Source organism: Mastigoproctus giganteus, chromosome 5 (genome assembly GCF_048544385.1).
Source record: "Mastigoproctus giganteus isolate SK-2022 chromosome 5, ASM4854438v1, whole genome shotgun sequence".
Lineage (NCBI taxonomy): Eukaryota > Metazoa > Arthropoda > Arachnida > Uropygi > Thelyphonidae > Mastigoproctus > Mastigoproctus giganteus.
Window position 1 is genome coordinate 207,224,370 of NC_143579.1, and position 15,587 is coordinate 207,239,956.

Consider the following 15,587-nt stretch of genomic DNA (forward strand, 5'->3'; position numbering starts at 1 on the left):
GTAGCCAGCAGAAAGAAATGTTGGGCTGAGTCAAATATTTATTAACTAAGAATTTGGACACAATAGGACCCCAAGCACCAGCAGCATAACAAACTATAGGAAGAAAAATGCTTTTATAATAAATTCTAAGAACAGAAGGTTTGAGTCCCACAGAAGTCCTTTTAATTCTGATTAACTTTCCAGTTAAAGTTTTTACTTTGTGTAGAATAAATTTGGCGTGTTGAACGAATTGAAAATGGTTGTCAGTGAGGACACCCAAATATTTGTAAGATTTAACAAGTTTTATGTGCTGGTCCAAAATCCTAATATTGGGCGGATGATTGATGCTGAGGGAACCCTTGAACAGCATTTGTTTAGTTTTGGAGATAGAGATCTCCAATTTATGAATCTGACACCAACTATGAAGGTCCAATAAAATGTCATTGGCACGTTCCTCCAATTGGAGCCTAGAATCACCAGAAACCAGAACAACCAGATTGTCAGCATATGCCACGATTACATATGGACAGGTAGACAGGACATAGTGAATGCAATAGGCACTTCATACATATATATGAAGTGCCTATTGCATTTCTAATATGCCTAATATGCCTAACAAGGAAGCAAACTTAATGCAGCAGCCAACTCCCCTCCCCAGGAAAAAAAAAAAAAAAACCTGAGGAAGCCAAAGTCATCTTCCTTCAGCTTTTTATCTGTTTGTTTCAAGTATTTATCTATTCCTTCCATAAATTTAGACAAATTTCAAATGCCCACAAGAGCAGGTAGGTGTTGAAAATTAGCACTCTGACTAAAGAAATTTTTGTACATTTACTCTAAAATTTACCCTTCTAAATTTAAATTTATGCACCCTCATACACATTGCATGAGTAGTGTTCAAGATGTGGCCATTGCTTTATATAATGGAATAATCACTTCTGTTTTCACTGGCAAAATTCCTGTATATCATTGGCAGAACTGACATGCACTGACCTAGCAGCGTATCTCCAATGTTCAGAAAGCTTCATATCATACTGTATGTATTCCCAAACCCTTTTCATTATTATTAGTAGTGACAAATGATGCAAACACCATTTGAAAGTTTGTTCCAACAATCTTTGACTGAAAACAAATTTTTATACATATGTTCTGTTTTCTAACCATCCTTTTACAACTTCAATTTATGTCCCCAAATGTGTTTTGTCTGAGAAAGAGTAAAGATGCCATTATTTAGTGTACTCAATCCATTTAGAGCTCAATCCTTAAACACTTTGATCTGTACCTTTCTTCAAAAGGGTACCGAACTGAAGAGAACCCCTTTTGTATGTGACTAATCTTGCACTTCCCTGCATCTTTATCATTTTTTTTTTTTTTTTCATAAAAATCAACGCCAGTTTTATTAAGGATTTTTTACAAAAGATTATTTTTTCCACATTTACTTCATTCTTGTTTTCATATCTATTTTGTGTACTTAGATCCAGTGTGAGTTATCTGAAGAAGAATATAGGAAAGGAAAGTGTTTTGAAGCTTGTACTATAATAGTGCCTTCTCAAAAGCATTCAACTTGTAAGTACAAGGTTTTTTTATTATTCCTTTAAATTCTATCACTGGTATCTATAATAGTGCTGTATAATAGGTTTTCTGTTTATCTGATGTTTCTATATGAATTTGGGAGTCATTAGCATTAGTAGAGGCATACGATGCAAGAAAGCAAGCTTATGCAGCATCAGCCAAAAAAAACCCCTCCCATTTCACCCCTTCATTCATTCCAAATGCCTGTCCAGCTCAGCCTTAAATTTATTTCGGCTATCAACTTCCACAACAAAAGATGGAAGTTTGTTCCACCAATCAACTACCCGCTGCCTAAAGGCAAATTTCCGCACATCTATTCTACAACTGTCTTTCCTCAATTTGAATCTGTGTCCCCTCAGGTTCTTAATCTGAACAAGAGTAAGAATCCCATCAGCATTCAGCCTGCTCACGCCATTCAAGGCCGTATAAACCTCAATCAGATCACCTTGCAGGTGCCTACTTTCCGGGCACTGCAATTTGCAGAACTTAAGCCTTCCTTGGTAAGAGCACCCCTTTGTTCCCCTCACCAATCTTGTTGCCCTTCTTTGTAGGTGCCTCCGTAGCCAGATGGGAAGGAGCAGCAGTGCGTAGCACACGCTTCTTGATTAGACCGGTGTTCGAGCCTGTCGACACCAAATACGGAGGATGCAGAAAGGTCAAGGAATGACCACCGCATATCCCGGAGGAATATGGCCTTAGTTGCTAATGCTCCTAAAAACCAAACAAACAAACAAACCTTCTTTGTACTCGTTCTTACAACTTTACATCCTTCCTAAAATGAGGCCTCCAGACCTGTACATAGTACTCTAGGTGTGGCCTGACCATTGCCTTGTATAACCGGATAATCACCTCCCTGTCTCTGCTAGCAAAATTCCTATATTGCTAGCAGAGACAGGGATAAGACTCCATGACCTGCCCTGGCAGCCCGTCTGCACTGCTCAGGGAACTTCATATTTTACTGCACAATTACCCCCAGGTCTTTTTCACTTTCCACTTCCCTGAGTGTAGTACCACAGAGTTGGTACATTTCTCTTCAGTTATTGTTACCCATATGCAGTACTTTGCATTTGTTAATGTTAAACTTCAGTTGCCACTTCTCAGCCCATTTGTCCAACATCTAGATCCAGTTGGAGTAGCATACTGTCTTTACTGTCATTAACAACCCTGCCAACCTTTGCATCATCTGCAAACTTGGACATTAAACCTGATATACCTTCAACAATATCATTGATAAATATACAAAACAATAATGGGCCCAACACCGAACCCTGGGGAACTCCACTAATAACATTTGTCCACGAAGGGCAGTGTCCACTGATAACCACTCTGTCTTCTCCCACTCAACCATCCCTTTATCCATTGTAGCAACTTACCCTTAATGCCATATCTCTCCAATTTGTACAGCAGTCTTCCATGTGCAATAGTATCAAAAGATTTCCTGAAACCCAAGTATATGATATCAAAATTATTTTTGGCATTCAGTTTCCACATTATAGTATGTGACCTTTGTGACCACATTATAGTATCCAATCAAATTGGTCAGACAAGACCTCCCTTTAACAAACCCATGCTGTCTTAACTATTACTGCAGTCTTGTCAAGATGATCCTGCAATGCTTATTTAACTAGTGATTCCATTATTTTCCCCTGAACACAAGTTAAAATAACAGGTCTATAGTTATTTGTGTCACCCTTTGAACCTCCTTTGTGAATTGGTGATACATTTGCACACCTCCAGTCCATGGGGACCTCCTCTGAGTCCAAGGAAGCTCTCATAATTATGGCTAAGGGTTTGCTAACGTCCTTTGCTGCCTCCTATAATATACCTAGATAGATCCCATCCACCCCTGTGCTTTTTTACTTTTAACTTAAACAATTTCTCCTCCACTTTGCTCTCAGTTATTACAAAATCACTTAGCTCCCTGTTTGCGAAACAGGGAGCTAATTGTTAACAGGGAGTTATTACAAAATCACTTAGCTCCCTGAGTTTGATATACATCTTGCACTCCCCTCATTGAATAACTCCTCATGTGTGAATGTGGATGCAAAATACTCATTCAGTTTGTCAGCTACCTTAGCATGATCATCAATAGTCAATCCATCAATGTTAAGTGGTCCAATCTGATTCATCCCTTTCCTTCTAGAGTTTACATAAGTAAAGAACTCTGCTGTTTTTCTTTGCATCCTTTGCCAAGGATTTCTCATAATCTGCCTCCGTAACCTGCCTAATCTCCTTTGTGACTTAATTACAGACTAGTTTATAACTGCCATAGGCTTCTGTGTCACCTGATACTTTATATGCATCCCTTACATTTTTATTCTCTGCCACGAGCCTCATTAGTTCATCTGACATCAATTTGGCCTAAACCTTGAACAGTATTTCTTAGTTGGAATGAAAAGCCTAGTAGCCTCCAAAATTAAGTCCCTGAATGCTTCCCATTTAGAATTCAACATTGGTAACATCATCAGTTGATCCCACTGTAGAGAATTTAAAAACTGTCTGAGACTCCCGTAATCACCTTTACGAAAGCAATAGCCCTTCCCTTTAGCCTTTATGGTAGTTACATCTCTAAGTAATTCCCACATTAGTACATTGTGATCACTGTCACCCAGTGGTTCCTTTAACTGCAAATTCTTAATGCATGAATAATCACTGCTGATAATCAGATCAAGAGTATTACTCCCTCTGGTTGCCTCTCGAACATGTTGCTGTAGAAAACAGTCATCCAATAAATCCACAAAAATCTTGCTAGTGTGCGAGTGACCAACCCAGAAGTTCCAGTCGATATCTGGAAAGTTAAAATCCCCCATTATAAGATATTCTTATTTACTGGCTCACTCTATTTCTCTGCACAATTGCTCATTATACTCATCAGATTCATTAGGCCTATAACACACCCACCTACTCTCATTTTTCCTTTCCCAGTGCTTATGTCACACCAAACAGACTCAACATTGCATTGTCCACCAACATCAGTTGGATGCACTTTGATTTTATGCGTTTCTTAACTAACAGCATAACCCCTCCTTCCTTCCTGTCTTGTCTATCCTTTCTGTACACATTGTACTCCCCAAATTCCAATTCTGCACTGTATGTGCCAGAGATGTGGTGTCTGTGTGACACCACATCTCTGGTATCTGAACAATATCTGCCTTTGATGTCTTGACTAGCACTTCAAGCTCATCAAATTTATTAACTATACTCCTAGCATTGGTGTACATGCAAGTATACATGCACCTGTTTCTACTTGATTCTGAATATGGCCTTAGTTTTTTATAGCATCAATGTTTTCCCAGAAATGAAAGAATAGTATATATGCAACAGTACTGTATCAGATTGATTAACAATGTTTAACTTCTGTACAGCTTAGACTATTAATCTTTGCTACAAAATAAATAACAAGTTAACTGAATCAAAAATTAAAAGTAGAAGCCCTCCTTGGGTTAATCAGAAAAAATTTTCTTTAAAATTTATATCTGAACATCTGTATCTTTTGTGATCAGTGTGATTGTTCCAAACCAAGAACCAGATATAGTTGCCGCTCATAGCTTCATCCCACCTTCATTGCTACCTTTTCTCCATTGTTTGAATATTCTGGTGGAATCTCTTCCGATGGTCATCACTAACGTTTTAAAAATTAACAATTAACAATTAAAAATTAACGTTCTGAAAAAAATCCAGATGAAAGTGCAATTGAAATTGATTGATACATTGCAACTCATTTTTCTGTAATTTTCAATAAACTTGTTAATTAGGTCTTTGTAATGTTACACAAAGACCTAATTACCTCTTAATGTTACCAAGAAAGCCATCATGCAGAAAGATTACTATAAGACAAAACAACTGTCGGGCATTTTTCTCAGCATTAATCATTTTACTTTTCCATTTCTTATGAAGATAAGATCAGCTTCACTTATGTACCATTAAATAAGCTACTTTTCACTTTGGCATCAGACAATTTGGAAACACAGGTTGCATATGCCTGAAGGAGTCACCATGAGGATTCAATGCTGTAACAAAGTGTTGTATCCCAGCTTGATACAGATTGGTGAAAGCAACATTTTATTTCCTGAAAACTTGAGATTGTTTATTACATTGTCTGCCAGGTTGAAACTTGATTCTGGCGAGCCATTCTCTTCTGTAGTGCTTATCTGCTGAGTTCCCCACAAGAATCCACTTTGTGCACACTTTTACAGAGACTTTAGCATCGCTATACTGCAAATAACATTAATATTGATATGTTTTTATTTTTAAAGATAAAAAAACTTTATTACTCTGCATTAGTGAACTACGTATTTGTTATTTTATTTGTAACCGTAGTTTATTTTTTAAAGAAATATTGTGTAGTAGAAATGAATATACTACAGTGTTTTCATTCATAGAACTCAAACTGTGGCCTATCTCTTTATCTATCTGCATTAGTTCCTTTTTGCCTATTGGAGAAGGATATTCCTCCTTGTTGGAGAAGCTCGTGGCCATGATATTTATTTAATTGTTGTTGCCTTCTTTTAGTTTGTATTTGCATTGATATATACAATATATTTGTTTAGCTTATTTAGATTATATTTCTTTGCTCAAAGATAGAGGTACTTCATTGTTCACTAAGGAGCAATAAATAAAAAGGAAGGGAAAAGAGAAAACAATTTCCATACCTATCATGATTCTTGATCACTCAAATCATTTCTGAGTAGGAGTTAATATATATATATTTTTTGTTCGTTGTTGGCGCATCGGCTTCTGTGGCCATAATGCACCTCCCAAGGTTTTTGCAGTACTCTGTTCCAAGCTCGAGGCGGGATTCGAACCCGCAACCTTTGGGTTGCCAGTCAGGCACTTTACCCACCCAGCTAGCCCGGTCAGCAAGTTAATATTTAAATGGATATTTTAAGAATTTTCCATAGATACTGCATTGTTTACTGAGCACAATGTTAGTAGCGAGAGTTACTGAGTTGGGAAGGGATAAGGATGATATTATATGAAAGAGATGGAAGGTCTCTCAGTGAAATTTTATGTTTTTCAGATATTAGAGTGTTGGTTTTAAGCTTTATCTATTTGAAGATTTTCCATGGTTAATTTTCATTATGGCTACAGTATAGAATTTTTGTTAATGATCATAGGTCTGTTTTTCTGAATATGATTTCTTCATAATTAAAGCTGTATACTAATACGAGAGAGAGAGTCATAAGTTTTTGTGAGTTTCCCCAGTATCTGTGAACAGTGAGGTAAGCTGGTTTGTTATTTTGTTGTTGGTTTGTCGTTCAAAATTGATTGTAGTTTTGTTTTGAAACTATTAAAAAAAAAAGAAAGACAGAAAACGTTTATCTAAAGTGCAGGTGGCCCACCTGTCTCACCATTGATAAAGTATTGAACAATAGACAGAAATTTAAGAACATGGTCTTTTATGTATTATGTGAAATGTTCTTCATTTTTTCTGCTATTCTTTGGTTAAGATGTTTTTATCAAAAAAAAAAAAAAAGAAGCATTTAGGTTAGCAATTTACACAAGGTGGTCACCAGTTAGAAAACTATAAAACATAAGCTTGTTAAATACGAAAATTATTATAATAAAAAACTGAGTGACAATTTTTGTAATTTTGAAAGGAAAATGGATGTAATTACTAATGATCTGAAGTTCCAAATATATACAGGATTTTTTTAACGAGAATGTTATCTTGTGGAGTCATTTACAGGAACTTCCCAAATTACGTAATACTCAACTTACAGAAATTCGACTTTACGTAAAGTTCTTGCCGGCCAGTGCAAAGTTAAAAAAAAAAAAATCATGGAAATGTATTTTGCATCCCTTAGGAATACATAGAGTTATCACGAAAATATCATAATGTGAACCCAATAACACATTGTTTTTTTGGTAATTCATTCCAAGACCTCGGAAGTTGAAATTTTCGCTATATAACTAAGCTACTTATGTCTGTAAAAGGTCATTTTTATAATGGAAATTGCACTACACTTTCATCATCTTGATATGTTCCGTTATAAGAATCAATTTTGCACGCCTTTGTGATATTTTTCTAAAACGCATATCTGGCGGTCACTACCATAAAACAATAAAAACAATTTGCACCTTCCAGTTTATTGGGCTTTTATGTTAGTGCAATCAATTATAAATGGGTGGCAAACTCGATCTTATTGCATTTGCGATAATAACGATATCTGGAATTCTGTGGGTTTTTACGTTATTATTGTGAAATTGCATTCCCCTTCACTGAAATCTTCAATCATAAAAAACACAAATTTTCAGAAACTTCTCTTCATTCCTATTTACGTATTACAGTGATGAAGGGAAAGGGACCCAACGGAAAGTGCAAGTGCTGGCAGTGTCAGGAAATGAAACAAAATTGATTTAGAAATGAAGATGATTAGGTCTCGCTGCTTCAACAGTGAATACTATTTTAAAGGACAGTGCCCGTATAAAAGAACATGTCAAAGGATCAACGCACTTAAGATCAACAGTGATCACAAAACAGCATTCAGGTGCTATATCGAAGATGGAACCGCTGTTAATAATATGGATGGAAAATCAGATTCAGAAGCGAGTGCCCCTGAGTCCAATGACCATTCAAGCAAAAGCAACAAGTATTTATAAAGATATTAAGGATAAGTATAGCAGATCCCAACCCAAGTTCGTGGCAAGCAACGGGTGGTGTAATAGGTTCAAGCATCGCACTTGTTTCCACAACATTAAAGTAAGCGGTGAAGTTGCCAATGCTGTAGCTGCAGAAAAATTTTGTGTTGTGTTGGAAAAAATTATTAACGAAGGCAGCTATTTGACACAGCAAATTTTTAACATTCACGAGACTGCTCTGTATGGGAAAAAAATACCGGATCGAACTTACATTGGCATAGAGGAAAATACAATTCCAGGGTTCAAGGCATCAAAAGATAGGGCCACACTCTTGCTTGCAGCTAATGCAGCAGGAGATTACAGATTAAAACCACTGCTTGTGTACCATTCTGGAAATCCTCATGCATTTAAGGGCATCAATAAAGCCACCCTACCCGTGCATTTCTGATCGAACCAGAGAGCACGGATAACAATATCTCTCTTTGAGGATTGGTTTAAATGCTGCTTCATTCCCAAGGTTGAAAAATATTGTAAAGACAACGGCATTCCTTTCAAGATTTTGCTTCTATTAGATAATGCTCCTGGACATGCCAACTACAGCAATAATTCAGACAAAGCATGGGTTTGTTAAGGGAAAGTCTTGTCTGACAATGGGTTGAGCACGCTGATGGAATTCTTCCGCTTGTTCAGATTACAAACTTAAGGGGGCATAAATTCAAATTAAGGAAAGACAGATGTAGAATAGATGTGCAGAAATTTGCCTTTAGCCAGCGGGTGGTTAATTGCTGGAACAAACTTCCATCTGTCTTTGTGGAAGTTGATAGGTTAAATAAATTTAAGGAGGAACTGGACAAACATTTAGAGGGAATGGTTGTGTGAAATTTTTTTTTTTTTTGGCTGATGCTGCATAAGCTCATTCACTTGCTTTCGTGCATTACATGCCACTACTGCTCAAGTTGTTTGTTTGTTATTTGGTTTTTAGGAGCCACTACTACTACTACATCCTACGCATCTAGATGATTTCAACTCAAACGTGAGAGTCATATTTCTACTGCCAAACACGACTTCACTCAGTAGTAGATGACTCTCATCAACCAGCGCAATACCGCCACTTTGCTTATTGGAGGCTTGAAGCGGTGGAACCCATGTTTAGTCTCCAGAGCTAAGTTCCGGTCAACCCTTCCCTGTCTCTTCCATCATGCAGTATGATTGATGACTTTTGAGGTTATGATTGGTGACTTTTGAGGTTAAGACGAATATCATGGCGAGATCCAATATTCTCGTGGCGAGATCCAAATAATTACATTTCGAGCGTACAGCTCTAAAACGATGTTTGCAGGCCGGCCGCTAGTTAGCACACTGGACCGAACCTATTGGTATCAATAGGTTCGGTCCAGTGTAGTGGATCAGCTAGTGTATAATCTTGCTACCTCTACTCTGCCAGATAGTGCCTGGAGGGAGTCCGAGTAGTGTGCGAGTAGTGTGTATGCGGGGAGCATTGTCGAGACCACGTTATGTCAAGGATCTGGGCATATTCTTTCTATGTGTACGCCATATCCAAAAATTTCATTACTTCATACAGCATGTTCCCATCCACTTTTTCTTACTATTGAATACACCATGAATTGTCAAACTAATACAGCAAGCTTATCTGTGAAAAGATCTAAACCTCCCAAGCACTTCCTAATTCATTTCACAAATATACGTAGCCTCAATTCTAATCTCAACAATGTCCATTTCCACTTGCAGTCTGCCAAACCCCATGTACTTTTTCTGACAGAATCTCAGTTATCGGTTGATTCAACTACTGCTCATCTCAGATGCCCAAATTATTCGCTGTATGATTCCTTTCGCCTCAAAGGTGGTAATTGTGCATATGTCCGTTCTGATATTCCGTGTCAGACACTTGGCAATTTGGAATCTCCTCTGTTTGATCTTCTCTGGCATAAAATCTCTCTACCTCATTGTGTCAAATTCATTCAACTCCACTAATCATTTGGAGCTCTTTGACTTCCTATCTTTGCAACTTGACTTTCTCCAGTGCAACTTTCATAACAGTGAGGTAATTTTCCTTGGTGATTTTAACATTCACAACTCCAGCTGGCTTCCGTTTTCTAGTCAAACTGACCCAGCTGGTCGAGATGCAGAGGCTTTTGCAATTACTAATGACCTTGCACATTGTTCATTTACCTACAAGAATACTGGACAATCCTAATCATACAGCCAACATGTTTGATCTTTTTCTCACAAACAACCCTTCTAAGTAAATGGTCGAAGTGAGAAGTCCTTTAGGCACTTCAGATCACAACTTGGTGATTGCCTCTTCTCCAATGGAGCCTTTATCTCATGGCTATTCCCAACCTCGTGATGTTTGGCATTACAAGAATGCAAAATGGGATGACATGCGAGATTTCTTTTCTTCTTTTCCTTGGTCAGATTACTGTTTCAAAACTTCTGATGTCGACGTTTGCTCAGATCGTGTCAGTGAAATTATTCTTGCAGGAATGGAATCCTTTATCCCACACTACACTTTAAAATCTCATCCATTATATAAACCTTGGTTTTCCAATAAATGTGCTAAGGCTGTTCAAAAGAAGAATGTTGCATATTGTAATTGGCTTGTTTCTAATTCTTCAATTTCATTTTCTGCCTAAACCAATGCTCGCAACAATTGTAAAGCAGTTATTAATCAGTCCAAACTAGATTTTGAACAGGCTAAGAGTAGAAAACTTGCTTCTTGCCCTAATGGTAGCTGAGCATTCTGGTCTCTTGCCAAAGCTATTGGCCGCAACTTTTGCCCATCTCTGCTCCCACCTCTGTCCAAACCAGATGGTTCTGTTGTCACTTCAGCCAAGGATAAAGCTGACCTGCTAGTATCCCATTTTTCTTCCAACTCATGTATTAATTATCTTGGTAAAACACCTTCCAGCATTCCCAACACGCTCCATTCAATGCCTCCTGTGGTCTTCTGTCAAAAGGATGTCAGAAGGATTTTGACGAATCTTGATGCTAAGAAAGCTCCAGGTCCCAATGGTATTTCTCCACTTGTTCTCAAAACCTGTGCTCCTGAACTTACTCCTATTCTTTGCCGCCTTTTTTCACTTTCTTATTCCAAAGGTGTTTTTTCTTCTGCTTGGAAATTTGCTCATATCCAGCCAGTTCCTAAAAAGGGTGACAAATCCCTCCCATCCAGTTATTGTCCCATTGCGATTACTTCTACTCTTTCTAAAGTAATGGAGAAATCAATTAACCGCTAACTCTTAAACTACCTAGAAACCTTCCGTCTGATCAATGATCGCCAGTATGGATTCCGTCAGTGTCGATCCACTGGTGATATTCTGGCTTATGTTACCCATTTATGAACTAATTCAATGGAAAGGTTCGGTGAAACACAAGTAGTTGCTCTCGACATCTCAAAGGCTTTCGATCGTGTTTGGCATAAAGGTCTTCTAAACAAGCTTCTATCTTATGGTTTGCCAACCGTTTTTAGTAATTGGTTATCCAGTTTTCTCTCTAATTGCTCACTGAGGGTGATGGCTCTCTGTCTTCTAACTTCTCCACTAATGCCGGTGTCCCCCAAGGTTCAGTTCTTTCCTCCACTCTTTTCCTCTTGTATATCAATGACCTTCTTCCATTGACTGGAAATCCTATCCATATTTTTGCCGATGATAGCACATTGCATTCCACTTTCCATTTTGAGAAACCTTGTCCTGCTCAATCAGCTTCAACTTCTCGAAAATCTGCTACCAATTCCTTCAATGCCGATCTTCAGGTAATTCTCCAGTGGGGCAAAGACAACTTAGTTGATTTCAACCCTTCTAAAACTCAGTCTTGTCTTATATCTCACAAAAAGGATTCTTCTGCTCCTATGCTTAGCTTTAGTGACACTCCGATTTCTAGGCAAAATGATATATCTCTTTTGGGAATTACCCTGACTTCTAAGTCAGGGTACCCTGTCACACCAAACTTGAGTCAGTTTGGTGTGACATAAGCACTGCGAAAGCAAAAATAAGAGTAGAAGTGTGTTATAGGCCTAATGACTCAAATGAGTACAATGAACAATTATACAGAGAAATAGTGGGCCAGTAAATCAAAATGTCTTATAATGGTGGATTTTAACTTCCCAGATATTGACTGGAACTTGTGGGTTGGTCACTCACACACTAGTCAGAGTTTTGTGGATTTATTGGATGATTGTTTTCTGCAGCAGCATGTTCGAGAGGCAACCAGAGAGAGTAATTCTCCTGATCTGGTTATCAGCAGTGATCATTCATGTATTAAGAATTTGCAGATAAAGGAACCACTAGGTGGCAGTGATCACAGTATACTGATGTGGGATTTACTTAAAAATATAATTACCATCAGGGGTAAAGGAAAGGGTTTTTGCTTCCGTAAAGGCGAGTACAGTGGTCTCAGAAAGTTTTTAAATTCTGTAAACTGACGATGTTACCATAGTAAATTCTAAGTGGTAAGCATTCAAGGAGTTAATCGTGGATGCTACTAAAAGTTTCATACCTATTAAGAAATATTGTTCAAGGTTTAGGCCTAACTGGTTATCTAATGAGACTCGTAACAGGGAAGAAAAATGCATGGGATGCATATAAATTATCAAGCGACTCAGAAGCCTAAGGCAGATATAAGCTAGTCTGTAATCAGGTCACAAAGGAGGTTAGGCAGGCGAAGGCAGATTACGGGAAATCCTTGGCAAAAGATGCTAAGAAAAACAGCAAGGATTTCTTTACTTATATAAAAGGAAGGGGATGAATCTGATTGGTCCACTTGACATTGATGGTTCGACTGTTGATGATCCTGCTCAGATAGCAAACAAACTGAATGAGTATTTTGCATCTAAATTCACACATGAGGAATTATTAAGGTTTGAAAATGGCAGAAGGTTATCAAATTGTAGCAGGATACTTAATGATTTTGTAATAATTGAGAGCAAAGTGGAGGAGAAATTGTTGAAGTTAAACATAAGAAAAGCACCAAAAGAGGCGGCAAAGCAACTAAGCAAACCCTAGGCCATAATTATGAGAGCATCCTTGGACTTGGGAGGTTCCCACGGACTGGAGATGTGCAAATGTATCCCCAGTTCACAAAAGGGGATCGAAGGGTGACACGAGTAATTACAGACCAGTTAGTTTAACTTCTGTTCCGGGTAAAATAATGGAGTCACTGGTTAAAGATGCATTGCAGGATCATCTAGACAAGGCTGCAGCAATAATTCAGACACAGCATGGGTTTGTTAAGGGAAAGTCTTATCTGACAAATTTGATAGGATATTATCTACTATCTACAAATTTGATAGGATATCTGCAAAGGAACTGGATGCAAAAAATAATTTTGATATCATATATTTGGATTTCAGGAAAGCTTTTGACACTGTTGCGCCTAAAAGACTATTGTACAAATTGGAGCAGAATGGTATTAAGGGTAAGTTGCTACAATGGATAAAAGGATGGTTAAGTGGGAGAAGAAAGAGGGTGGTAATCAATGGGGGCTACTCTTCGTGGACTAATGTTATTAGTGGAGTCCCACAGGGTTCGGTGTTGGGTCCACTGTTGTTTTGTATATTTATCAATGATATTGATGAAGGTATATCAGGCTTAATGTCGAAGTTTGCAGATGATACAAAGGTTGGCAGGGTTGTTAATGACATTAATGGCAGTTTGCTACTGCAACAGGATCTAGATAATTTGGGCAGATGGGCTAAGAAGTGGCAACTGCAGTTTAACCTTGACAAATGCAAAGTACTGCGTATGGGTAGAAGTAACCCCAGAGAAACATACCAACTGTGTGGTACTACACTTAAGGTGGTAGAAAATGAAAAAGACCTGGGTGTAATTGTGCAGGCAGATATGAAGTTTTCTGAGCAATGCAGACAGGCTGCCAGGGCAGGTCATGGGGTTTTGTCAAGGATATATAGGAATTTTGCTGGCAGGGAAAAGGAGGTGATTATCCCTCTGTATAAGGCAATGGTCAGGCCACGCCTTGAGTACTGCGTACAAGTCTGGAGGCCTCATTTAAGAAGGATGTAGATTTACTTGATCGTGTACAGAGAAGGGCAACAAGATTTGTGAGGGGAATTGAGGGATCTTCTTACCAAGAGAGGCTTAAGTTCTGCAAATTGCAGTGGCTGGAGACTAGGCACCTGCGCGGTGATCTGATTGAGGTATATAAGGCCTTGAATGGGTTGAGCACGCTGAATTCTGATGGGATCCTTCCACTTGTTCAGATTACGAACCTAAGGGGGCATAAATTGAAATTAAGAAAAGACAGATGTTGAATAGATTTGCGGAAATTTGCCTTTAGCCAGCGGGTGGTTAATTGCTGGAACAAAATTCCATCTGTCGTTGTGGAAGTTGATAGGTTGAATAAATTTAAGGAGGAACTGGACAGGCATTTGGAGGGAATGGTGTGATTTTTTTTTTTTTTTTTTGGCTGATGCTGCATAAGCTCATACACATGCTTTCTTGCATCACATGCCACTACTACTACTACTACTACTCTCTCATGGCACATGCACATTACAAATATTGCTTCCTCTGCATCTAAAAAACTTTGTTTTCTCTTTCGCTCTCGGCGTTACTTTTCTTCCAACAGCTGCTCACTCGGTATAAATCGCAAATCCGCCCTGCTGGAATATTGTTCCCACATCTGGGGTGGTGCCCCCAAAACCTCTCTCAGGCTTCTTGATTCCATTCAGAAGAGGGCAATTAGGTTAATTAATGATTCATCTCTAACAGTCTCTCCACTCGCTGTCTCATAGATGTACTCTTTCTGCTGCATGCCTCTTCTACAGATACTTCCATGGGCACTGTTCTTCTGAATTGGTTTCTATAATTCTTGCTCTCTCTTTCAAAACAGTCCGAACACGTGCCGCCACTAGCCAACATCCATTTGCTGTCCAACTTCAAACTCACAGAACCAACTTTTCATCTTCTTAGTTTATTCATTCAACTGCCGTTTTCTGGAACAACCTTCCTTCATACGTATTTCCTGAAAATTACAGTCTACAGAAGTTCAAGTTCAATGTCAACAAATATCTTCTTTCGTCTTCTCAACCTCCAACCCAAGCATGGTACCAAGTACTATAGGTTCTAATACCTCTTGTGTTTGGGGTCTACATAAAAAAAAAAAAAAAAAAAAAACCTATGGATCAGGGTTTTATTTTGAATTTAAAAGCATACTATTTACGCACAACATTTGCTCAGGCATTGTCTTCAGTAGATGGTGAGAAAAATTTTATGTTAAGAGACTTTTGGAAATCGTACAATATTTGCCACAACATCTTAAACATTAATAAGGCCTGGGCAGAAATTACTAAAAGTTGTGTAAATGGTGCATGGAAGAAAATATGCCCACGGCACGTAAAAGGCTTCGAAGGATTTGAAAAAGACGAATCATATGAAGAGGTTACAGATAAGACTAAAGGTTGCAGAGTTACTTCAGTTGGA

General features: G+C 38.2%; 1 protein-coding gene across 1 annotated transcript in view; it reads left to right on the top strand.

The window, feature by feature from the left end:
• LOC150086038 (DNA repair and recombination protein RAD54B-like) overlaps positions 1-15,587 on the top strand; it is a 354,517-nt gene that overhangs the window by 61,603 nt on the left and 277,327 nt on the right. Inside the window, exon 7 of the mRNA XM_090374778.1 lies at positions 1,452-1,542. Within this exon, the coding sequence (XP_090230904.1) occupies positions 1,452-1,542 (91 nt within the window). The remainder of the gene's footprint in view (positions 1-1,451; positions 1,543-15,587) is intronic.